The sequence below is a fragment of the Balaenoptera ricei genome, chromosome 20 (genome assembly GCF_028023285.1).
Source record: "Balaenoptera ricei isolate mBalRic1 chromosome 20, mBalRic1.hap2, whole genome shotgun sequence".
NCBI classification, from domain to species: Eukaryota; Metazoa; Chordata; class Mammalia; order Artiodactyla; family Balaenopteridae; genus Balaenoptera; species Balaenoptera ricei.
In genome coordinates, this window is record NC_082658.1 from 62,947,130 (window position 1) to 62,972,089 (window position 24,960).

The 24,960-nt window shown below is 53.5% G+C and overlaps 1 protein-coding gene across 1 annotated transcript; it reads left to right on the forward strand.

Moving 5' to 3' along the window:
• The first annotated feature begins 84 nt into the window (after positions 1-84).
• TOP3A (DNA topoisomerase III alpha) lies at positions 85-24,838 on the forward strand. The gene is made up of 19 exons (XM_059908545.1): positions 85-387; positions 6,616-6,675; positions 7,614-7,687; positions 8,616-8,691; positions 9,435-9,543; positions 10,664-10,807; positions 10,950-11,120; positions 11,339-11,439; positions 13,090-13,164; positions 14,388-14,470; positions 15,409-15,616; positions 16,939-17,124; positions 17,248-17,377; positions 19,734-19,847; positions 19,944-20,109; positions 20,787-20,930; positions 21,555-21,677; positions 22,544-23,232; positions 24,244-24,838. Exons 1-19 carry the CDS (start codon positions 208-210, stop codon positions 24,420-24,422), a joined length of 3,012 nt encoding a protein of 1,003 aa, XP_059764528.1. The 5' UTR covers positions 85-207; the 3' UTR covers positions 24,423-24,838.
• The last annotated feature ends 122 nt before the right edge of the window (positions 24,839-24,960 follow it).

The window sequence follows — 24,960 nt, forward strand, 5'->3', positions numbered from 1 at the left end:
GAGGGGCGTCTCCCGAGGGCGGAGCGGGAAGGGAGGGAAGTGAGGTGGCCGCGCCGGGCAGCCTGGGAGTTGTAGTTCGCGGGGCTGTGCCCCTCGCGCCGACGGAAGCGGCGGGAAGGCGGGCGGAAGTGGGCTGCGTGAGGGACTGCGGATCAGCGGGAGGCTCCGGGTCCCTGGGCTGGCGCCGCAGATGCGCGGGGCCCGGGGATGATCTTCGCAGCCGTCCGCTGCGCGCTCCGCTGGCTGCCGCGGCCTGGGAGCCGGGCGCTGACCCTCGCCGACATGGAGGTGGCCATGCGAGGCGTGCGGAAGATCCTCTGCGTGGCCGAGAAGAACGACGCGGCCAAGGGCATCGCCGACCTGCTGTCCGGCGGCCGCATGCGGCGGGTGAGGAGGCCCCTGGGCGGGCGGGACCGGGACGAGCGGCCGCTGCTCCCACCGGGGGTCCCAGCCGTTGGGCCGGCGCCTCTTGCGACCGACGGGCGTTTAGAAACGGAGTTAACGTGTTTCTCGTTTGCTTGGAGACCTTGGGTCCGCCTTGCACGGCGGCGGTTGCCAAGCGGGCCTGAGACTCGGAACCACAGGCCACACTCCCCCGACTTACTCTCGAGCCTGCGGGGTCCCCCGCCTGCACGCCCGGCCCTACAGTCTAGGTGCATCCGAGAGGGCGACCCGCCCGAGCCCCTGTTCCGTCGCTACAAACGAATTACGAGAGTCAGGCGAGTTGGGGATCAGGTGTGTTCTGGACACACGGAAGGCCCAAAGGAGAGGGACGGGGTGAGAAAGGGTTTGGGAAGGAGGTGACACGAGGCCTCACGAGCTGTCAGGACACTCTCAATTACAAAAGTGGATCCTGAAACGGTTTTCTGGAGACTTCCCAGAGCATGGGTGGACGTTCCCTGCTCTTTTTTCTTTCACATCGCGGGGTCCTCAGGCCTCTGCTTCCCGCGGTGGATGGTGGGAACAGGAGCCGAGGTTGTGCGGGTGCTGGCTGACAGCGTCACCTCTTTTCCGGCGCTGAGTGTCCTGGTGACCAGCCCCAGGCTGTGCCCATTTCTAGGGCTCCAGGCTCCTTGAGACGGGGCCCTCTACACAGAGCTAACTTGTGTATCCTTCGGGCTCTGTTTGAGTGTCTCTTTTTCAGGGAAGCTTTTCCTCGCATCCCTCTCCCCCAGCTGGGTCAGGGCGCTGTGTGATAAGCTCACCCTATTTTACTTGGAAGGCACCTCCCAGTTACACTTCGATGACGTGCTGTTGAATTACTCATCTCAGTCCCCGCCACCCCTCTGTGGACTCGAAGCTCCGAGGGGAAAGGGCTATGGCTATTTGGGTCATTGCTGTATCCCTGGTACCTAACACGTGTCTGGAATACAGGAGGCCCTCAATCCATATTTGTTGGATGAACATTTGAGCTCAGTCTTGAAAGTTTCACCAGGCACTGGAAACGCCATGTTCAAAGAACAACCCAGTGGCTTGAAACAGCTTGGCAAGTTCAAAAGGTGGGAGTTGGGAGTGGGGACGGTGGGGGCAGGAGCCAGTGGGCACGGCAAGCGTGGCGGTTGAAGGCACGTCGTGAGAGGAGTAGAGAGCCACGTGTTTTGCACGTGAGTGTCAAGCGTTTTGAAGTATACAGTTCGGCAGCGTTTAGCACGTTCCCAATGTTGTGCATCCGTCACCTCTGTTTAGTTCCAGGTTTTATCACACCAGGAGGAAACCCCGTAGCCATGAAGTAGTCACTCCTCATTCCCCACTCCTCCCAGCCGCTGGCAGTCACTAAGCTGCTTTGTGTCCTCAAAGATTTGTGTCTGTTCTGGATATTTCACACAAAAAGATTAATACAATACGTGGCCTTTTGTGTCAGGCTTCTTTCACTTAGCATTTTTGAGATCCATTCATGTTGTAGTATGTTAGTACTGCATTCCTTTTTACGGCTGAATAATAAATATCCCATCGTATAGATAGATCACGCTTGGTTTATCTTTTCTTCAGTTGGTGAGCATTTGGACTGGTTCCACCTTTTGGCTCTTGTGAATAGAGCTGCTATAGACATTCATGTACAAGTTTTTACTTGAATACCTGTTTTTAGTTCTTTGGGGTAAATGCCTAGGAGTGGAATCGCTGGGTCATAAGTTAACTCTATGTTTAACTTTTTGAGGAAATGCCAAACTATTTTCCACAGTGGCTGAAACATTTTGCATTCTTACCATCAATGTTCCAGTTTCTCCACATTCTGTCAACACTTGTTCTTTTTCTTTTCTTTTTTTAATTATCACCATCCTGGTGGGTGTGAAATATCTTGCTGTGGTTTCAGTTTGCGTTTCCCAAGTGACCGATGATGCTGAGCGTCTTTTCATGTGCTTGTTGGCCATTGAGTCTCCTTCTTTGGAGAAATGTCTGTTCATGTCTTTTGCCCATTTTTGAATTGTCTTTTTGTAGCTGAGCTGTGAGAGTTCTTTATATATTCAGGATACTAGGTCCTTGTTAGATATATGATTTGCAGATGTTCTCATTCTGTGGATTGTCTTCTCACTTTCTTGATAGTGTTCTTAGATGCACCGAAGTTTTTAATGTTGATGAAGTCCAGTTTATCTGTTTTTCCTTCTTTTGTTGATTATACTTTCACTGTCATATCTAAGAAGCCATTGCCAAACTGAAGGTCATGAAGATTTGCCCCTATGTTTTCTTCTAAGAGTTTAAACTGTTATATTTGGGTCATTGATCCACTTTGAGTTAATTTTTCTATGTGGTGTAAAGTAAAAATCCAGCTTCATCCTTTTACATATGAATAGCCAGTTTTTCTCGGCACTGTTTGTTGAAAAGACTGTCCTTTTCCCATAGAACGGCCTTGGCATCCTTGTCAAAAAACAGTTGACCATAGATATTTGGGTTTATTTCTGGACTGTCAGTTCTGTCCCATTCTTCTGTATGTCTTTGCTTATGCCAGTACTACACTGTTTAGATTTCCTGTAGCTTGGTAATAAGGTTTGAAATTGAGCAGGGCGAGTCCTCCTACTTTGTTCTTCTCTTTCAAAATTTTTTGGCTACTTGGGGCCCCTTGCAGTTCCATATGAATTTGCTGTCTTAATATTAAGTCTTCCAATCTATGAACAAAGATTGTCTTTCCATTTATTTATGTCTTTAATTTTTTAACGTATTTTATTGAAGTATAGTTGATTTACAATGTGTTAATTTATATTGTACAGCAGAGTGACCCAGTTATAGATATATGTACATTCTCTTTCATATTCTTTTCCATTATGGTTTGTCACAGGACATTGAATATAGTTCCCTGTGCTATACAGTAGGACCTTGTTGTTTATCCATCTATATATAATAGTTTGCATCTGCTAATCCCAAACTCCCACTCCATCCCTCCCCCACCCCCCTCCCCCTTGGCAACCACAAATCTGTTCTTTGTGTCTGTGAGTCTGTTTCTGTTTCATAGATAAGTTCATTTGTGTCATATTTTAGGTTCCACATATAAATGATATCATATGGTATTTCTCTTTCTCTTTCTGACTTACTTCGCTTAGTATGATAATCTCTAGGTCCATCCGTGTAGCTGCAAATGTCATGATTTCATTCTTTTTATGACTGAGTATGTCTTCTTTAATTTCTTTCAACAATGTGTTACAGTTTTCATTGTGCTTTTGGATGCTGTTATAAATGGAATTGTTTTAATTTGCTGTTCAGGTTGTTCGTTCCTGCTGGTTTTTGTGTGTTGATCTTGTATCCTGAGACTTTGCTTACTTTGTTTGTTAGCACTAATAGTTTCATTGTGGCTTCTTTAGGATTTTATCTATAAGATCATGTTGACTGTGAATAGACAGTTCTACTTCTTCCTTTCCGATTTGAATGTCTTTTATTTCTTTTTCTTGCCCAGTTGCTCTGGTTAGAACTTCTAGTAATCTTGGATAGCAATGGCGAAAACGGGCATTCTGTTTTGTTCCTGATTTTAGCGGAAAAGCTTTCAGTCTTTCATCATTGAGTGTGATGTTAGCTGTGGGTTTTTTGTAAATGCCACACTTCACTTTATGGTGAAGGCTGTTGAATTTTTATCAAATGCTTTTTCTGCATCAGTTGAGATGAGCAGTGTAGGTTTTAAGTGGATCATATTTGTGTTTTATAAAGTCATTGTGGCCACAGAGGACTTGAGGAATGAAAGGCTAGAGTCCGGGAGGCAGCTGTTGGGGTTCTCCATGTGGGGGGTAAGAGGCCTGAACCCTAGGGACCCAGGAGCACTGAGTGGGAGCAGAGGGAACGGAGAGGAAGGGAATGATGAGAGCAGTCAGGGTGTAAAAGGTGAAAGTTCACCATGCTTTTTCACACGTTTTGGTCCTTCTTCCTGAAATGACATTGTCCCTCTTTTCTCCTGACGAACTCTTCACCTTTTAAAAGAAAAAATAAAGGACAACTTAAATGAACCTGTTTCGTGAACTCTTTCCTCAGCGTCCTCTCCATCCATTTCCTTCTCTGTTTCCGGATGCGTTCTCATCACTCTTGGTGCTGGCCGTCATCACGGGTCGATTCTCTAGCTGCTCATCCCTCTCTCCCATGGTGTGTCGCTCCCTAAGACAGTGACGGGTCTGTTCATTTATTTATCCCTCACACAGGGCTTGCCTCGAATGAAGCAATCCCTGCCTTTAAGGGACTTAAGTTCTGTGGAGGAGCTAAGACATCCACACGCAGAGCTCAGAATCAGGTGATAGTCGTTGCAGCTTTTGTAATAGCAAAGAATGGAAGTAACACGGACTAGTCATGGCAGGGGATAGCAAAGTAAATTGTACTTTCTTATGATAGATAGTTAGACACCTGTTATGGAAAAGACTTTCAAACATATATATAAATATGTACACATTTGAGAGAAATTCACCAAAATATTGACACAGATAGAATGTGTCTCTTTTTTCTTTAAGAGTAGTGCTTAAACGCTAGTAACTACTTCAGATAGTTGAGAGAATACAAATGTGTATCAAGTAAACCAGCCCCACTGTCCACAGTGACCGCTGTTAGTAACTTATAGATCTTTGAGGGCTTTATATTCAGGAGGAGAAATCTTAAAAAAGAATCCAGTAGATTCAGTGGCAGCAATGTGATCAGTCCCTACAGAGCACTTAGAGAAGATGGGACTGCTCTGGGGTTGGGGGACTTTGTTTTTTTGTTTTCTTTAGTTTTAATGGCGTGGATGGCACTGCAAAGAGATCACAGAAGCCACATTCTTGGTCTGTCTACTAGGTTTTCTCCTTTCACTGGGCTCCAAAACTCTGCTGCAGTTTGGGAGCAACCCATTCCCCTGAGCACCTCACCCAAGCGGTGGGATCATACGTAATTGAGTACTGTCCTCAGCTGGGAACTGCGGGGAGGCGAGTTTGAAATGCCAGGAAAACCACTCAGCTTCCTCAGGACCATCCCCTGGTGGAGGAGGCTGCCGGGGAGAGCCCTGGCCCCGGGTCGCACACGTGCCGTTAGACAGGCCCTCCCCTGGGAGAGGGTTAGAACAGTGGTTTCCAGACCGTTCCCGGGAGATCCAGGAGACCACGGACGTGCACCTCGGGAGCCACCTGGGGCCGGACTCGGGATAGGCTGTTAGCAGAGCTCAGCCTTGTTGCAGCCAGAGTGCTTGGACCTTGTTACATATCAGGGTCCACGTAAGAGCTTGTCTGGGAAGCTTCAGTGCTTTCTTAAAAAGAGGTAGAAACCCCAGTGATGCAACGATTTCTCTTCTCTGGTACTAAAAGGGCTTAACTAGCAACTGGAGTTTGTAGAGGGGAGTTTCCTTTCTTGGCAACACTAGACGAGTGAGCTCTTAAGATAAATTCCGTCCTTAAATTTGCCATTGTGCCTCGAAAAGAGCCTCATTCAATGTTCGACCCAGAGAAATTGTGTGAGGGTGTTCTCGACACGATCCTTCTTGGCGCTTGGAGGTTGCCCCAGTCCCGCTTGGCCTGTGTCTTGTCTTCTGTGCAGCGTTGGTGTGAAACTCGCGTGCATAGCCACTTTTAACACCTTTGTAGAAGGTGGGATCTTCTCTGAGCGGGTTTCGTTCACACATAAGTGCAGCTGAGGAGGTGCTTTGTAGACTGGTTCCCAGGCCTGACTGGGGCTCATAGCGTTCCTGGATTTCAGAGCCAGAGGGACCTTACAGGTAACTTTACTCAGAACAAATTGAGGTTCAGAAAGGTGAATACTTGCCTGTGGTCACCAGTTTATTGGCACAGTTGTATGGCCAGGAAGTAGAGAGGTGTGTGTGGAGAACGGACAAAACCGTCAAGAGATGCGTGTCCTAATCCTCTCTCTGGAGTAATTGTCATGTGATCTTGGACAAGTCCATTCTCAGCTCTAGAAAGATGTTACGTGGTGTTACATGTAACAATTTTTATGCTCAGGTCACCTTGCAGCATAAAAGCTCTGTGGACTTGAGCAAGTACATGCTTGTAACTGAGTTTGGAGGGGCCACTTCACAAATGGTCTTAGTGATTTCGCCTTGTTTTAATCTATAGGAGGTACTGTTGCATTTTTAATATTCCCACTTATCAGGGATTTGCTTGATCTTTATGTGAGGAATCATTTGTCTTTTATGTAATTTATAGATTTTCTTTTTGTTTTGTTTTGTAGAGAGAAGGACTTTCCAGATTCAACAAGATCTATGAGTTTGATTATCGTCTGCGTGGCCAGGTAGGTGCTGTAGTACTTCTATCCTGTGGCTGAAGGATGCTTTCAGATCCATGCGCCATTCTGCTGTACATTCCTTGGGTTTTTAGTTATGGCTAAAAAGAGCAGCTGTTTACGACAAGCCCTCCCTAAATTGCTTGTATTTTAGAATTATTTAATCAAGGAGAATTAGCCTGGCCATTGTAGAATATGTCTTTGTAGAATATGTCATTGTAGAATATGTCACTGTCTTTTAAGAAAAACTATTGTTATGACCTAAAGATCACTGGTGACAGATGATCGTTTTATAATTCATAAGGTAGCCTCTTTTTTATAAAACATGGTCCCAATCTTAACTCTTTATAACAAGAAAGAAGCTAATATACAATAGTTTAAATTTAAAAGGCATAATGGTGCCAGAATTAGAATGGTGATTGTATCACTATGGTTTTGGCTTTGAAGAGGTATATTTGTTTGTTTCTTCCCAGTCACCTGGTTTTGGGATGTGTGTGTGTGTGTGTGTGTGTTTTAATAGACTTCTTTTTAGAGCAGTTGTAGCTTCACAGCAGAATTGAGAGGAAGGTACAAAGATTTCCCACATACCCCCCGCCCCGACACATGCACAGCTACACATCCTCATCAGCCCCCACCACATGGTACCTTCATTACAACTGGTGAACCTGCACGACATCATTGTCACCCAAAGTCCACAGTTGACATTGGGGTTCACGACGATCGTGTGCATTCTGTGGGTTTGGATGACGTGTACCCATTATTATAATATCATACAGAGTATTTTCACTGCCCTAAAAGTCCTCTGTGCTCTGCCTATTCATCCTCCCTTCCCCCCACCCCCTGATGACCATTTTTTTTCCCCTTTGATAGAAGGTCCCCTCTTTTATTTGAATGATTTGGCAAAATCTAATTGCTAAAAGACTAACTTGAATTTTGTTATCATTCAGAATGTCACCATGATAATGACTTCAGTCTCAGGACACTTGCTGGCTCATGATTTCCAGATGCAATTTCGCAAATGGTCAGTACGATTCGTGGGGTGGGGAGCTTTCTGATTATGACAGTGAGTTGTAAAATATCACAGGAAGTGTGAGGCATGTCGGTGTTACTTTGTTACTTACAGCAGTAAGATGACTGACTCCATTGGGCTACTGTGACAAAATACACACACTGGGTGGCTTATGAAGGACAGAAATGTGTTTCTTCCAGTTACGGAGGTGGGAGGTCGGAGTGCCTGCATGGTCCCTCGAGGGCCTTTTCCAGGCTGTGGCCTGCTGACCTCTCACTGTGTCCTCACACAGTGGAGGGTCTACGGAGCCTGCCGGGGTCTCTTATAAGACCGCGAGTCCCCTTCATGAAGGCCTACACTCACGACCTAATCACCGGCCAAAGGCCCCACCTTCTGACACCGTCACATTGGTGCCGGGATTCCAGCATGTGAATTTGCGGGGAACACAAACCATAGATACCATAGCAGTGACCTAGGATTAACTGGTTCGCTGTGAATGTTTACCATATGCTTAGAATAAACAGCCACTTTCAGGTGCGTTCCCCCAAAATACCCAGACCTTTTTTTTTTTTTTTTTGACTGTGCTGCATGGCTTGGGGGATCTTAGTTCCCCGACCAGCCAAGGATTGAATCCAGGCCCCGCTGTGAAAGCACCGAGTCCTAACCACTGGACCGCCAGGGAACTCCCTACCCAAACCCTTGTCATGCAGTCACTGGATTGCAGTTACCCTATTGCAGATACATACGAAAGAGTTCCAGAATTTCTTCTTAGAAATCGTCATGGGGAGTGCATTGCACAGAGGGTAACAGCCTTGCTTGTAATCCTCTGGCGTTTCACAGGGCACTCTGCCTGGTGGGGATGCACCCATGAGTGCACTGGGGCAATCTTCTCCCATCGTGTGCTGTGCTAGGATTTTGTGTGTTTTCATTTCTTTTCCAGGCAGAGCTGCAATCCTCTTGTCCTCTTTGAAGCAGAAATTGAAAAGTACTGCCCAGAGAATTTTTTAGACATCAAGGTAGGATCTTTTGGAAGACATATTGAACAACCACCACCTAATGAAACCGAGTGGTTTCTGTATTTTGACTGCACTAGAATTGAAGGATAGGTTTTCCACTAAACTAAGTACCATGATTTAAAAAAATTATTGCCACCTGTTATATAAATGAAGCCATTTCAGCTAACTGGCTGAGGGACTGAGCGAGCCTTTTTATGAAGAGCGGCTGCTTGACGAAACCCTGGGAGTAGGTGTGGTTACGTCATCAGGGTCTGCTCCCCTCCCGCCCCGCTGTTGGAGGGAAGAGACTACGATCTGCAAGTGGCCATCTGACGCTGAGCTGTGGTTTCTCAGGCAGTCAGGGCACCTGTCCTTGGTTCACTGCTGACGAGGAGCGCTTGTGGGGATGAAGCTCAATTAGGGGTTGATTTTTTTTTTTTTTTTTTAATTGAGGACATGATCAGAACCCCTAGAGCTGTAGGTGTGTTAGAGCTGAGTTTCAGGGCTCATCAAGATGATGTCGTCGTAATAAACCCCTGTCTTCTAGAAGCTCATGGGTGTGCGGGTGGGTCTAAGATGGGGGGCGGTACTAGTGACCTTGCCATCCTTACCACGCACGGCGGGGACAGTTTTCTCCGTGTCTCCTCACCAAGCTGGCGTTCTCCAAGAACCTAATTAATGCTGGGGCAGATGCAGTGCAGAGCTGTTGTGCGATGCTCTGCAGACCCTGCTCTCACCACTCTTTCCCCCACCGGGCACTTCAGAAAACTCTGGAGCGAGAGGCTCGGCAGTGCCAGGTCCTGGTGATCTGGACCGACTGCGACAGAGAAGGTGAAAACATCGGGTTTGAGATCATCCACGTGTGCAAGGCTGGTGAGTGTCTGCTCTGGGGCCGCGGCAGGGGTGGCACTCTGTCCTGAGTCCCTCTGCCAGGCTCACCGGCTACAGACCAGGGCTTGTTGTGTGTTTGGTCCAAGTTGATTGCCAGCTCCTTGAGAGCAGAGACTTGATATTCTGTTTTTAAAAATTAAATATTCTCGGGCTTCCCTGGTGGCACAGTAGTTAAGGATCCGCCTGCCAACGCAGGGGAGATGGGTTCGAGTCCTGGTCCTGGAAGATCCCACATGCCGCGGAGCAACTAAGCCCGTGCGCCACAACTACTGAGCCTGCGCTCTAGAGCCCACGACCTACAACTACTGAGCTCGTGTGCCGCAACTACTGAAGCCCACACGCCTAGAGCCCGTGCTCCACAACAAGAGAAGCCACCGTAACGAGAAGCTCTTGCACCACAACGAAGAGTAGCCCCCGCTCACCGGAACTAGAGAAAGCCCGCGCGCAGCAATGAGGACCCAACACAGCCATAATTAATTAATTAATTTTAAAAAATTAAATATTCATAAAGAATGTATACACCATACGTAAAGTACAAAGAATAGTTCTAGAATGTTCTTTCTGGTTTTGTTTTTTAACTGTCTATATTCGTTGTACGATGCCTGAACGTTAATAACTGTTGAAGTGAGCTTAATGATTTCAGGTAACTTAGAGGAAGTAACATGCAGGCCATTCTCAGGCTTCAGAGAGTGGGGGGCTGCTCTTCTCCCTAAATGCTCTTGTGTTTCAAACTATACCGACTCCTAGGATTAAACATATTCAGTATTCACTCTCAGGGACAGTGTGCATGTCCTGTGTTATATCCATAACAGGACATGAACTTCCCCCACGACCTTTTATTGAACATCTCCCTTTTCCCTGAAGGCCCAGGAGAGCACGAGATGGACGCCTCGAGAGGCTCACGGAGAGGGTTTAGCTAATGGCTGAGACGCACTCGCTTCTGTTTCTGACCCCTCTCAGCCTGGCTACAGTGAGCCTTCCCGCTTAGACAGCGTGTCGCTGACTTCACTGAACCCGTCAAACTGGCTGCCTCGCAGCTGCTTGCCCTGGTTCACCCTCCGTTCACGGGGGACCTGCCCCGGCACCCTTGTCTGTTCCGCAGTGAAGCCCAGCCTGCAGGTGCTGCGAGCCCGTTTCTCCGAGATCACCGCCCGCGCTGTCCAGGCGGCCTGTGAAAACCTGATGGAGCCCGACCACAGAGTGAGCGACGCCGTGGACGTGAGGCAGGAGCTGGACCTGCGGATCGGTGAGGGGCGGGGTGGTGGGCGGGGCCGCGGCGAGGGGGGCGGGGCTCGGGCTCAGACGGCGCAGCGGGCTGTGACCTTGCAGAGGGCTGTGACCTTGCAGAGCGCGGCCTCTCCTTCCTTCCCTCTATCCTCTCTCCTCAGGGGCTGCCTTCACCAGGTTCCAGACCCTGCGGCTGCAGAAGATCTTTCCCGAGGTGTTGGCGGAGCAGCTGATCAGTTATGGCAGCTGCCAGTTCCCCACCCTGGGGTTCGTGGTGGAGAGGTTCAAAGCCATTCAGGCGTTCGTGCCAGAAACCTTCCACAAAATCAGAGGTGAGGCCGCTCGGGGTGCAGAAGCTGAGGGCACGTGGGGCGTCCTGGGCGCTAATTCAGGGTGTGGTTTGCGTCTCGCTGCCCTTGACCCCCTCGTCACTGTGTTCAGGACCCACCTCAAGTGTCCGAGGTGGTCTCCTCTGTCTCATGGCTCTTGGCTTTCACCGTGATGGACCTTTTCCTCTCCGGGTCACGGCCTTCCTGTGTGCCCCCCACAGTGACTCATGACCACAGGGATGGCGCAGTGGAGTTCAGCTGGAAAAGGCATCGGCTCTTCAACCACACGGCTTGTCTTGTCCTCTATCAGCTGTGCATGGAGGTAAGAAGGGCTCTGAAGGTGATGATGATCTAGGAAAACCATCCTGTGATTTCCCAAGCCACTCCCTCTCTTCCCCATTTCCCACCGGACTGTAGCTTTCAGTTTGCATCCAGGACATCACTTTCTGGGTGCCAGTAAGACTAGAACCCCATGAAAACAGCACTAGAAATGTGGAAGGAAAGACCTGTAGAACTTTTAGGTGAAACCAGAAATGCTAAGAAACACATAGTTAAAATTCCTCTTGAAGCAGTACACTGTCACCAGAGATTGATAAGGGCCAGCTGGACCAGTCCAAACCCGAGAATCCTAGAGCTGGATGGAGCTTAGATGGCGTCTGGCCCAGCTCCTTCCACTGGTCAGATGATGAAATCCAGAGACGTAAAAGGCACAGATGAGTGAAGTGGTGAACGTCATACAGTGATAATGACAGGGCAGGAAAGTAGGGCAAAGGAACGGAGAAGGGCCGGGGGCAGGGAGGGACTGCTCTAGGGCCGGGGCTCGAGAAGGGCGTCCCAGGGCGACCGCAGAGTGGAGGTGGGAGCGCTCAGCAGGAGGTGGCCACGGGAGGCTCGAGAGCTGCTCAGGCCGCAGGCCAGTCAGCGTCCGGTTCGCCCTCAGGCTGTCCGCTCCGTGGTGCTGCTTCCCATCGCTCAGCACGTGATGGCCTGTGTAACCCAGGGGCTGCACACGGTGGTACCTGGATAAAACTCAGAGACCTCTAGGTTCAGTGAGTCAGGGATGCCTCTTGGCTCTGGCCCCCGGCAGGTTTATTACTGACTTGGTGTCGGGGAGTAATAACTTGCGCACCTGCTACAGGCCAGACGCGCTCTATGTTGTGTGTTATCTGTTCGGTCCTGGTGGTGCTTCTGGGGGTGGTAATGCCAACCCATGTGACAGGCGGGGAAGCTGGAGAAAGTTGAGTAACTGTGCAGACACACTCGAGCTAGTGGGGCCCGAGCTCGGACAGCCTCCCAGCGTGTCTGACTCTCCAGCTCCTGCAGACCACGCTGCCTCTCAGGGGTCGCCCCAACTGTCCACTGCTCTCCCCTTTGGCCCTCAGGGTTACACAATCTGCACATTTATCTGTTGAATAAAAAGACTTGCCCGTTTTCTGCTTTACCAGGATGTGGTGCAGGGAAACATGGCAGGTGGCATGCTTGGAGCTCCTGGTCCAAGAGCACCTGGTCCCCAGTCTATTTGCAGAGAGAAATTTGGATTTTGATTTGTAAACATCCTCATGAACAAATCACTTAAGCTGAGTTCTTTATCCATTTGCATTCCCTTAAAAACGTGAGGTTGGTCTTAAGATTAGAGTTCTCCAGTTTGTATTATGTAACTTCTCCTATTTCCAGCTCTGTATTGTCGTGAATTTAAAAAAACAAAACAAAACAGTAACACTGTGCATGCGTAGACAGGAAACTAAGGAGATGCCGAGGCTCTGGAGGGGGCACCTTGGGGCTTGTGAACTTGCCCCTCAGAGTCTTACTTTGAGTGAGAAGCAGGCGCTGGCGTCCAGCACACTGTGGGCTGCAAGCTGACGTCTTGAGGGAGGGAACAGGGCCTCTGCGGGCAGTGCCAGGGGCGGTCGAGGAAAGCTGGGGAGGGTGCTCCAGCAGGTTAAAGCGGCCTCTGCTTTTCCTGGCTTTCTAGGATCCCAGGGCAACCGTGGTGGAGGTCAGGTCCAAGGCAAAAAGCAAGTGGAGGCCTCAAGCTTTGGACACTGTGGTATGTTCTGGGGGAGCTGTGCCAGCCCTGAGGAGCTCTGACTTCTGTGGTTGGGACGGGGCTTCTGCTGCGGAAGGTGGCCCAGTGACAGGAAGCACCTCTTCCCAGTGCCGCACGGGAATGCTCTTAGGAGAAACAGAAAACCCAGAGCACAGGCCTGCCTGACCTCTTAAATCAGTTAATAAATGCAATATAACTGCTCTATGTGGGGTTTTGGAAACAAAAGAAGGAAGAGAAATCACCCATCACCTCTCCATCTTTAGGTAATTGCTGATGTAATTTTGGTGTCTTCCTCTTTTTTCGGTGTCCTTATTTTTCACAGCATTACTGGAATAGCTAGTGTTTTCCACCCAAGCATTTTCTTTAACGTTTTTGCATAATGTATGTAAACATCATTTTAAATACCTACTTTATCAGCCTACCCTAGAACAGGGCTTCTGAGATTTTTTTGATCCCAAGAAGAACCACCCAACGGGACACAAGTCTGCATAAACCACATTAGGGTGTCCCTTCCCAGTCACCACTCTGTAGGAAAATTCAGGGTGTAATTACTGTCCGGGTTGCCTCTGAAGGTTGAACATGCAGAACGTGCAGGGACTGGTGGGCAGTGCGTCCGTTGTCTCGGGAGGGGGGTGTGCGTGTCTGCCTGTGTGTGCGTGTGCACACGCGTGGTGAGGGACGATGGGAGGGGTTACGGATTGACTGTGTACAGGAGGCGTAAGTGTTTCATCCCTCACTGGTTAATATGCTTTGACTTGTAGCCAGCAGCATTGTCGGAGGATCACCAAGGGGAAGGGACAGCTGGTGATCCCCCGTGAGGCCTGGAAGAATGGCGTTCATCAGCCAGGGGATGTCCCCGGGGTTCAGATGGTGTCCCCAAAGTGCGGGTCTCAGACTGCTGGCATTAGAAGCAATACTTCAGACGCTTGTTAAAAGCGCAGATTTCCAGCCTCTGTGCTGGCCCTCCTCTCTCAGAATCCCTAGCGCCCGGGCCCAGCAGTCTGCTTGCATTCCAGGTGCTTCTGGCTTCTGCGCATTGGAGTCTGGGAACCCCTGGGCTGGGGCCTGGCTCTGCCCAGCAGGTCCAGAAGCCTTTCCGCAGCACAGCCTCTCACACAGCCGTGTGCGAGCAGCTGGGGGGACGCCGGGAGGCTCTGAAGAGGAGGTGTGTGGCGTGTTGGGGCCTGTGACTCATGCACCGTGCCTGTCCACACATCTTACAGGAACTTGAGAAGCTGGCTTCTCGGAAGTTGAGGATAAATGCTAAAGAAACCATGCGGATTGCTGAAAAGCTCTACACTCAAGGGTAAATATTAGTCCACATTTGGGAAGAGAATTTGGTGCATCTTTATCAGGGTGAAATATTTTAGAAATAGAGCTTATGAGGAAACCAGACTGTCTAGATATCACCCGGCTCTCAAGTAGAGGAATTTTGACATTGACTTCTCTTTTCTGATGGAAAAGGCATTTCAAAGTCACTTAAATCCTAAAATAACACTCCGCAGAGTAAACTCAAATCCCACTCTCGGCCTCTCAGCAGGCGGGGCGCTGGGGCCCTGGCAGGGGCGGGTGGCACCTTTAGGACTTGTGTGCCTGCTGTAAACCATCCTGCCTCGGGGGTCGTGAGCACCCAGCGCCGTCCAGGGACACCGTGGTCCACACTGACCCGTGTGGCAGCCACTCGCCGTAAGCGGCTGTCGAGCACGTGAAATTTGGGTTGTCCAAACTGGGACGTGCTGAGAGTGTAAACATAACGCGTTTGGAAGGCTTGTGTGAGAAAAGGCTGTAGATTGTCCCAGTAATGCTCAAGTGGCTAATGGAATGTTTAAAATGACACACAGGGTCCACCTTGTAGTTCAGGGGCAGCATCGTTCTTTCTCTTCTTCAAGACAAGCCGCGGGGCGTGGGCCGCTCGGCTCAGGACCGCAGGGCTTGTCCTGGGGCCGTTCTGTCCACGCGTGCTGGGGAGGTGGGGAAGTGCCCCAAGCCTCCGGGGGCAGCAGGGCTGGGCTGGAGCAAGTGTGCCCTTGCATCTGTCCCCGCCTCCCGGGAGTGACCCAGCAGGGGCGCCGGTTGCTCCCCACCCACGGGGGCGGGTCACATCTCAGGGCTTTCCCCAGCATGGGTAACGCAGTTGCCTGGATCAGACAGGCTGTTGCAGGTGTCACCAGTGTTCTCAAGCTAATTTAGTCGTTTATAGACCAATTTAGCAATTTCTTGTTGTGTTTGTTTGGCTTTGTTTAGGTACATCAGCTATCCCCGAACTGAAACAAACATTTTCCCCAAAGACTTAGACCTGACAGCGCTGGTGGAGGAGCAGACCTCGGACCCACGCTGGGGGCCCTTCGCCCAGAGCATTCTAGAGCGGGGCGGCCCCACTCCACGCAACGGGAACAAGTCTGACCAAGCTCACCCTCCCATCCACCCCACCAAGTACACTGACGGCCTGCAGGTTGGTTTCCCTGGCTGTGCTGCCGCCAGAACCCGCAGGGAGGTCGGGATCAGGGCTGGGGTTTGAATCTCCTCTGCGGGCTCTGACTTTAGGAACTAAGTGGTCTCGAAATTTCCATCTCAGAAAAGAGGTCGTGTCACCATCCTCCTCCCACAGCCTGTGCCTGGCTTCCCGAGAGACCCCCACGGGGGCTCTGCTCCATCCAGCCCCTCCCCACCCTCTGTCCCCTCCCTCTGCTGCCGCCCTGACCCTCGCCACAAACCAGGTGGCCCCTTCCCTGAGCCCCTGCTCGGCCCCCACCCTTCTCCTTCCAAGACTGGGCCGGTTTCCGTCACCTTCCCAAAACTTCACCGCCACCCTCCGGCCGCACTCCGGGCTGGGGGCTTTCTCACCCAGCGCCTAGAGCCTGTAACACGGGCCAGCCGTGCTCTCAGCCAGGCACACGCTCCCGGGGCCACGGCTGCTTAGGCCTGTTTGGTGGCTGCAGGCTTATTGTTTTGTTCTTCCTTTAATAGCACACGTTCTTTCTGATTCTGAAAGCCATACATGTTTATTTTAGACAATTCACAAAATACAAAAGACTATAAGGAAGTAAAAAATTGCCTGTAATCTCACCACTTCCTGAAAACCACGTTTTTTTCCTCTGTGTGTATATAATTCTTACAATGAAATTATAACCTTAAATAGCTTTGTAAACTAATGCTTTCCATTTTATATCGTGAGCATTTCCCCATAGGCTAAAATATTTTAACGTATGATATATAATGATTGCATAGAGGTACTATATTTTGCTAGATCTGTTTTTAAAGGATGATCTACTGCAGTTAACATTTGCATAATAGATATTTGCGTGGATGTCACATTTCCTTTGAAGACATTCTTAGAAGGAGGATTTTGGATATGAGTGTGGATGTCTTACAGGCTTCTGATAGAGGGGGCTTCACCGTGTGCTCGGTTACCGAAAGGGTGGAGGGTCACCACGGGCCCTGTGCTCATAGGTCTGAGGCTGCCGGCGCACCTGTAGTCTGTGTGTCCTGCATACACTGGGCCTCTTAGAAACTGGATGCTGTCGCCTTGGTTTCTGCTCGGACTGGGTTTACATCAGAGGAGTCGCTTTCCAGTCTTGAGGGCAAGGGGACTCCACTTGTGAAGTCTATCGGCCTAAACCCACAGCAGCGAGGGATTTGCCTGCACTGCGCGTGGGCACGGGGCTGCAGGAGCTGCGCTCTGTTGTGTGTGGCGCTTTGGGCTGGAGGGTAGCACCAGCCAGACTGAGCTGCCGGCAGCGTCTCGAGGGACTAGGGCGCCTCTTCTCCCCACAGGGGGACGAGCAGCGACTGTACGAGCTCATCGTCCGCCACTTCCTGGCCTGCTGCTCCCAGGACGCCCAGGGCCAGGAGACCACCGTGGAGATTGACATCGCACAGGAGCGCTTCGTGGCCCACGGCCTCATGATCCTGGCCCGAAACTATCTGGACGTGTACCCCTACGATCGCTGGAGCGACAAGGTGACACAGCGGGGAGGGGGGACCGTCGTGCTCCCGGCCCCTGCACCATGCGACAGAACAGAGCGCGGTCTGTGCCTGGGCTCCGGGCGGGGGTCTGACCACTGCGTCTGCTGCCCTCTGTAGACCCTCCCTGTCTACAGTCGAGGCTCCTGCTTTCAGCCCAGCACCGTGGAGATGGTGGACGGGGAGACCAGTCCGCCCCAGCTGCTCACTGAGGCCGACCTTATTGCCCTCATGGAGAAGCACGGCATTGGTAAGTAGCTTGTCGTCATGGTAACTGGCGGCTCTTGCCCTCTCATGGGTGCGGGGCCCAATTCTCCTCTGAGCTTCACGACAGCTCTATCGAGGGGGCTGTGTTCTCCTCCCCACTTTGCAGCTAAAGGGAAGCTTAAGAGCAGTTAAGAACTTGCCTCAGGTCACAAAGTGTGTGAGCTGCGAACACCTGGGTCCAGATAACTCTGCAGTCGGTGCCCTTAACCGCTGCCCTGCACCATCCGCATAGGGACAGGGGTGTTGCCCGTCGCGCGGGAGTCTCACCTGGGACACACTGACTGGTATTTTGGGCCCACACAGGAATCTGTTGTTTTTGTTGTATTCTTAACAAGGTACTAACATTTAAAACTGCCAGGATTCATGTAAACACTCTTTTGAAGCATCGGGAGGTCTGGCAGCCTTGAGTGGTGGCTGTTTTCTGTCGCTCACGCTTGGCTTCGCTCACCTGCTTGGCACATGCTGGGCCCTTCAGAGTCTGAGTCTGCCACCCGCCCTTTGCCATGGGTGGCCGTTTGCTTAGCTTTTGTTAAAGCATTTCCCATAATTGTTTAAGAATCAGAAGTTGGATTAAAAAAAAAAAAAACTGGGCCAGAATTGTTTTTCCCAATAAGTCCCGTGGCCCAAGGTTTGCAGGTGGGTCCCTTGTGACTGATCTGCTTCCCCCCTCAGTTTTCACCACTGCTCTGCAATCTCAAGGATTACCTCTGGCAGCAGAGTCCAGAAGGGCCGGCACCACAGGGCGGGGGGGGCGTAGGTGGAGGGGGTGGCCCCCAGGCACAGCCGCCTCACTGCAGAGTGAGTTTTGTGCCCCTGCCTGGAGCCCGCTGGCCACCACTGTGCTACCCAGAAAGCCTGTGGGTTTAGGTACAAGTAGAGGTAGTTCACCCACCATAATTTGTTTATAAAAACTTTGGCCCACAAGAGCTGACCGTGGTCTAGACCCCAGGGACACAGTAATGAGGCCTGGTCCTTCCCTTCAAGGGCTCATCCAGCAGGAGAAACAAACCCAACCAAAACACTAGATGCATTGGGAGGAGTTCTGCAGGGACCTCAGAACCTCATGGTGAGAACTCGCTCTGCATGAAGGCAGGGTCTGAGGAAGGACGCGGGGACCAGCAGGCACATGCTGCAGGGGGAGGTTCTGGAAGGCAAGGCCGGAAAGATGATTTGAGCCCGACTCTGCGGGGCCTGGACACCGGGCTCAGGGGCTCGGATGTGCCCAAGGTCAGCAGAGAGCCACCTGAGATTTCTAAGAAAGGAGCTCACAGACCTACATTGAAACAATGGTAACAGCTTTGTTGAGACATAATTCACACACCGTCCGCTCCACTGAGCTCAGAGGTACAGTCCGGTGTTCAGCAGATTCATGGAATTGTGCAGCCGTGGCCACGGTCCATTTCAGAGCATTTTCATCACCTCAGAAGCCCCATGCCCGTTAGCTGTCCCCCTCCCCTGCAGCCCCCCAGCCCTCGTCTTTCTGCCTCAGTGGATGCGCCTCTCCTAGACATTTCTTATCAATGAACGACATAGCGTGTGGCCTTCTGCACCTGGCGTCCCACGTTGCCTGCTCTGCGGGCTCGTCCAGGTAGCGTGTCTCGGTGCTTTATTCCTTTTCACCACCAGACCTCTTCCGTCGTGTGGATGGACCACATTTTGTTTATCCATTCATCAACTTATGGACATTTGGGTTGTTTCTAGTTTTTGGTTACTGTGAATAGTGCTGCTGTGAATATTTGTGTACAGGTTTTTGTGTGGACATGATTTCAGTTCTCTTGGGTACATCCCTGTTGTAGAATTGCTGGGTCATATGGTGACTCTGTGTTTAACACCTTGAGGATCCTCCAGACTGTTTTCCACGGCGGCTGCACCATCTTACAATCCATGCAAGGGTCAGGGGTTTCACCAACATTTGCCACTATCTGTCTTTCGGGTTGTACCTGTCCCAGTGAGAGTGAAGTGGTATTTCTTTGTGGTTTTGATTTGCATTTCCTTGATGGCAGAGCTACATTTCAGAAGATCCCCTTGGTTGTGGCATAAAGAGTGGGTTGGGTCAAGGAAGAGACCAGCAGCCAGGAGACCGGGGACGTTGTAATGATGTGGACGAGCGAGCGATGTGGGCTCTGACACGTGGCGGGGGCGGGGCTTATGGAAGGGATTTCCCAGCTGGACTGGACAGCTTGCGTGAGTGGGCGTGAGGGCGAGGAAGCGGCTGTGTGGCTTCCGTGTGGCCGGCTCTGGGCGGAGCTGTGTCACCTGGAGTAGGAGGTCCAGGCAGAGGAAGGGAGCTGCACGGGGGCGGGGCGCGGATCAGCCTGAGTGACAAGAGTGGCCTGCAGGTACCGACGCGACGCACGCGGAGCATATCGAGACCATCAAGGCCCGGATGTACGTTGGGCTCACGCCAGACAAGCGCTTTCTTCCCGGGCACCTGGGCATGGGGCTCGTGGAAGGTGAGGAGCTGGGGGCTTGAGGGCGGGGCGGAGGGCGGGGTGTCACTGAAGCCCCGCGGGTGTGTCCGGGCCGCATGATGCTGCCCTCATTCACAGGCTATGACTCCATGGGCTACGAGATGTCCAAGCCTGACCTGCGGGCCGAGCTGGAGGCCGACCTGAAGCTCATCTGCGAGGGGAAGAAGGACAAGCTCGTGGTCCTGCAGCAGCAGGTGCAGAAGTACAAGCAGGTGTTCATCGAAGCCATGGCCAAAGCCCAGAGGTGAGTACGGGCCTGCTCTCCTGTGCGAGCCCGCTCAGCCCCGGTGACGGCGCGCCCCGGATGCCGCTGTTCCCGCCGGGCAGCTCACCCTCGCCGGGGGCCGCGGCCCCTCCGGGCTTTCCTCCCGAGTTTGGCTGGTTTCTGCCGCAGAGCCTTGCCAGTCTGGAGACCGTAACCAGAAAGACCTGGTCCAGTTTCTCTGGGCTGTTGGCTTTGGAAACGCCCTCTCCATCCTGTCCTGCGTTAGCAGGCAGCACAGCCTCGGGGGTGGGTTCACCGGCTGCGGGTGTGCACCCCGCTGTTGTCTAGGGCACTGGGAGGCGGCTGGAATAAGTAGCGTGTGTGTGTTCTGTTAGAAGTAACACGTTTCCTAACCCTGTACCAGCGTTGACAAGAAATGCACGCGCTGGTCTAAACTTGACTCCAGACCGACACTCGGGTGTGTGCGCGGCCTGGGTGGTTTTGTTTGCTTGCTGTGGGGCCAGTGGCGAGGCGGAAGCGCCGGCCTGCGGCTGGATCCCTCCCGGGAGCTGCGGGTCGGAGGAGCCGGCTGCTTGGCCAGCACGGCGCCCTGTGCCTGGCGCGCCGCGTCGGGCCTGTGGCTGACTGGCCGGCTCCCAGGGTCGTGCGTGTGGTGAGCACGCAAGAACGCGGTAAATGCTCTGCTGGTTCTTCAGGTTGGACGAGGCCTTGTCCCAGTACTTTGGGGCAGGGGCGGAGCTGGCCCAGCAAGAAGCCATCTTCCCAGCTGTGCCGGAGCCCGTCAGGAAGTGCCCGCAGTGCGGCAAGGCCATGGTCCTCAAGACCAGGAGGAGCGGCGGGTCAGTGCCCAGCTGTGCCTTCCCCTCCCCGCCCCGGCAGCCCAGCCCTGGACGCTGTGCAGGGCCCATCCTTTTGTTCCCACGTCGCTGTTTAGATGCGGGCCTGCTTCACCAGCCCCTGGGCGGGGCGTCGGGGCTGGAATGGTGGCCCTGGGGGTGTGAGCCCTGTGGGAATGGGCGGGGGGGGCTGGTGAGGGCAGGGCTTGTCCCCTGGGGAGGGATGCCGCTCGCCCTCTGTGTGGACAGCGACGCAGACCCCACTGGTTGCTGAGCCGCTGAGCCCGTTTTCTCCTCACAAAGCTGCGGGGAGGGTACGGATCGGATTCTCTGCAGCACGTGCAGCCTGGGCAGGTGTCCAGGCTGCCGGAGGCCTAGGCGGACTCAGGGAGCACCCAGGGGCCGGCGGGGCCCTGCCGTGGTCTGGGCGCTGGCAGCGGCTTGGTTGTTTTTAAGCAGGAAGAGGCGTCAGCGGTGTGACTGTGGGGATTTCAGGGACTTAAATGCAGGCTGGTTTTCCTGTCCCTCGGTGTCAGCGACCGTGTCCTCCAGAACCATGAGTGTCCCATGTGATCAGCTGGAACCGTCTCCGGCAGCTCTTGCGTGACCCCGGCCCTCACTCCCCAGGTTCTACCTCAGCTGCACAGGGTTCCCGGAATGTCGCTCGGCCGTGTGGTTCCCGGACAGTGTGCTGGAGGCCAGCAGGGACGGGAGCGTGTGTCCGGTGTGTCAGCCACAACCCGTTTACAGGTGAGCCGGGGGCCGAGGCACCTGCAGGATGGGCACAGGGTGGCATCCCTGGGGGCCCTCATTCCTTGGCACCTCCTGGAGGAGCCCGACCTTTCCCCGCCTCTCCCACTGTGGGCTGACGCAGAGGCTGAGGAAGGTGGTCTCCTCCAGAAAGCCCCAGGCCCGCGCCTAGGGCTGGTCCTCAGACCTTTGGTCATGGGACCCCTTACGCTCTCAGAAATCACGGAGGAACCCAGAGCGCTTCCGTTGTGAGTTAATGTTTATAAAGATTCTACCACGTTTTCAATTAAAGTGGAGGCATCACGTAAAATGTTTATTAACGTGTTTGTAACAAATGCATTGCATACTAACACAAGTGAACATGTTTTTAGGATAAAATGTACTTATTTTCAAAGCAAAAAAAAAACGAGAGGAAGATTGCATTGTTTTCCATTTTTGCCAGTTTCACGGTCTGGCTTAACAGGAGATGGTAGGATTCTCAGCTCTCCATCTGCAGTCAGTCTGCTGAGTTTGCTGTGCGTTTTGGAGCTTCTGGAAAACCCTAATGCATGCACACAGGAGAATGAGAGCAAAGCCCACGTGCGTCCTAATGTCGTTACCAAGTAGTGTGCCCTCACGTTGAGAGGCCCTGGACCACGCTGAGCCGGGGCACAGGGAGGTGCACCTTTCAGAGGCTCCTGGGTTTTGGCGGGTGATGGGTCTTAGAGCTCATCTCCCTCCTGCTCTGCGCTCCTGTGTGACCGCAGGGGCCGGGCTGGCTGTGCCTTGCGTGGCTTTCCTAGGTGGGGTGGGCACAGCCCTATGTGGACCAAGAAGACTCTGGCACCCGGTAGTTAACGTGTTTTCTCATCTTCTGGCCTCACTAGGTTGAAGTTCAAGTTTAAGCGAGGCAGCCTTCCCCCAACCATGCCACTGGAATTTGTCGGCTGCGTTGGCGGATGTGACGAGACCCTGCGGGAGATCTTGGACCTCAGGTTTTCACAGGGGCCCACCCGAGCTGGCCAGCCAGTCAGCCGGCCCTCCGGCCACCTGCAGGCCAGCCAGGCCCTGAACAGAATGGGCAGCGGCCAGCACGGCCACCCCCAGCCTCCTGCCACCAGGCCCTCGAAGGCTCTGGCCAGGACCCTGCCCCTGCCCGCCGCCGAGGGCGAAAGCAACTCCGTGACCTGCAACTGCGGCCGGGAGGCCGTGCTGCTCACCGTCCGGAAGGAGGGGCCCAACCAGGGCCGCCAGTTCTACAGGTGCAGCAGCGGCGGCTGCAGCTTCTTCCTGTGGGCTGACAGCGGCCACCCAGAAGTAGGGGGGCGTCCCTCCGAGGTGCCCAGACCCCCGGGCAGCTCACTGGGATGCCCGCCGGGCTCAGGGAAGCCGCTGGGCGGGCCCAGAAGCCCCGGCGATGGCGGCGGCGGCGCGCGCTGCCTGTGCAGCCAGCCCGCGGTCACGCGCACTGTGCAGAGGGACGGGCCCAACAAGGGGCGCCAGTTCCACACGTGCGCCAAGCCCCGGGAGCAGCAGTGCGGCTTCTTCCAGTGGGTGGACGAGAACGTGGCCCCAGGTGAGGGGGCACGCGGGGCCTGCCTGAGGGGGGCAGGGGCGCTGGGGTGGGGGCACGGGTCGCCTTGCTCCCCTCCCCGCTCAGTCACACCTGCAAGGTCACGGGCAGCTTGCTGGGCGCCTGGCACCGCGCTGTTGTGCTCTGTGTGTCTTCTCTCACCTTCATCGGGTGATAGTTGTGATCGCGACTCACAGGAGAGGAAGGTGAGGCCCAGACGGGTGGAGTGACCTTTCGGGATCACACCGTGACACAGCCCAGGCCTGGCTTGTGGGTCTGCCTGCTCCCGTAGCCCTGCGCTCCTCCCGCCTTTGTAAACCTGGCGGGCTCTGTATCGGGGCCTCATCCTGTAAGACGGAGGCCCTGGTTCCTGATGTCTGGTTACACAGCTTGGGTTGGCGCCCCACGGATGGGTGTGGGGAGAACCGCCGCCGGACGCTGGGTCAAGGTAGATGACGCACCTGAAGGCACCTGGCCCCTCCAGGACACGCAGAAGCCTGGTCACGTGTCTAAGGGAGCCTGGCGGGAGCTTTCTCTCGGGGCCCACCTGTGTGACCTTGAACCATTTGGTGTGGCTTCTCAGCCTGTTTCCTCCGTAAGATGGGCACCTGCCTACCTTTTTAGGGTCCCTGTTAGCCTGAAACTGTGACTCTAGCATGCGTGTGGCAGGTCTGCACACACAAGGAGAACCCAGAGGCTTGGGGCAGGCGGAGGCTGGAGACGCCAGTGCCGTGCGGGACCTTGTCCTTCGGCGCACACGGCAGACGCACGAGGGCTCCCGGTGGGTGGAGGTGGTATCGGATCTCCGGGCCGCCTGGTCACGTGTCCTGGGTAATGGGGCGGCCAGTACGGTGAGGCTCTAGAAGGACTGGAAGGGTCCAGAGCTCAGGCTCTGCACGCACTCAGGGGGCTGCTTGCTTGGTCCCTGCTTCTGCGTGTGAGGTGACACGGGCCCCCTCACCAGGGCTGGGGCTCTGCTGTCCACACTCATTCCTCCCCTCGCTCTCCCCGCAGGGACCTTTGGAGGCCCCCCCTGGGCAGGAGCCAGAGGAGGAAGCCAGGGGCCAGAGGCCAGAAGCAAAAGGGCCCGGGCTGGTTCCTCGGACGCAGGGTCCGCGGCCAAGAAACCCCGGAAGTGCAGCCTTTGCCACCAGCCTGGACACACCCGTCCCTTCTGTCCTCAGAACAGATGAGGGCAGGGTAGGGCCAAGGGGGCCACTGCCTCCACCTGCCGCTTCTGTCTCGGGAAACGAGCTGTTTCTCCAGGGCCAGGTGGCCCTGCGCTGCCAGGGCGGCTTTGAGGAAAGTGGCTGCTCTTGGAGTGTGGCCTGTGTTCTAAGGAGTCCGGGTCCAGACTGCGCTCTCAGGAAGGCCACGCCTGGTGGACAGTGGCCCTGTGCCTGGGGCTCAGGAACGGCCACGGCCACGGCTGAGAAGCCATGGAGGCTGCCCCCTGTGATCCACAGACGTCCTGAGAAAGGGTAGGATGGCAGGGAGTCCCCCGTTCAGAAGCTGTGGCTACAGAAGGTTTATCCCTCTTCATCGCGAAGCTGCTGTGGCCAGGACACCCCACTGCTCATGTGCCTCAATAAAGGATTCTACCCCTTGACCCCGGCGGGTGATGGTGTAGCGCCTGGTGAGGGTTGGCAGGAGTGACGGGTACTTGCAGGACCCCGGGCAGTGCCTGGGTCCTCTTGCCATCCTCTGGCCCCCGTGGCTCCCCCGGCCACA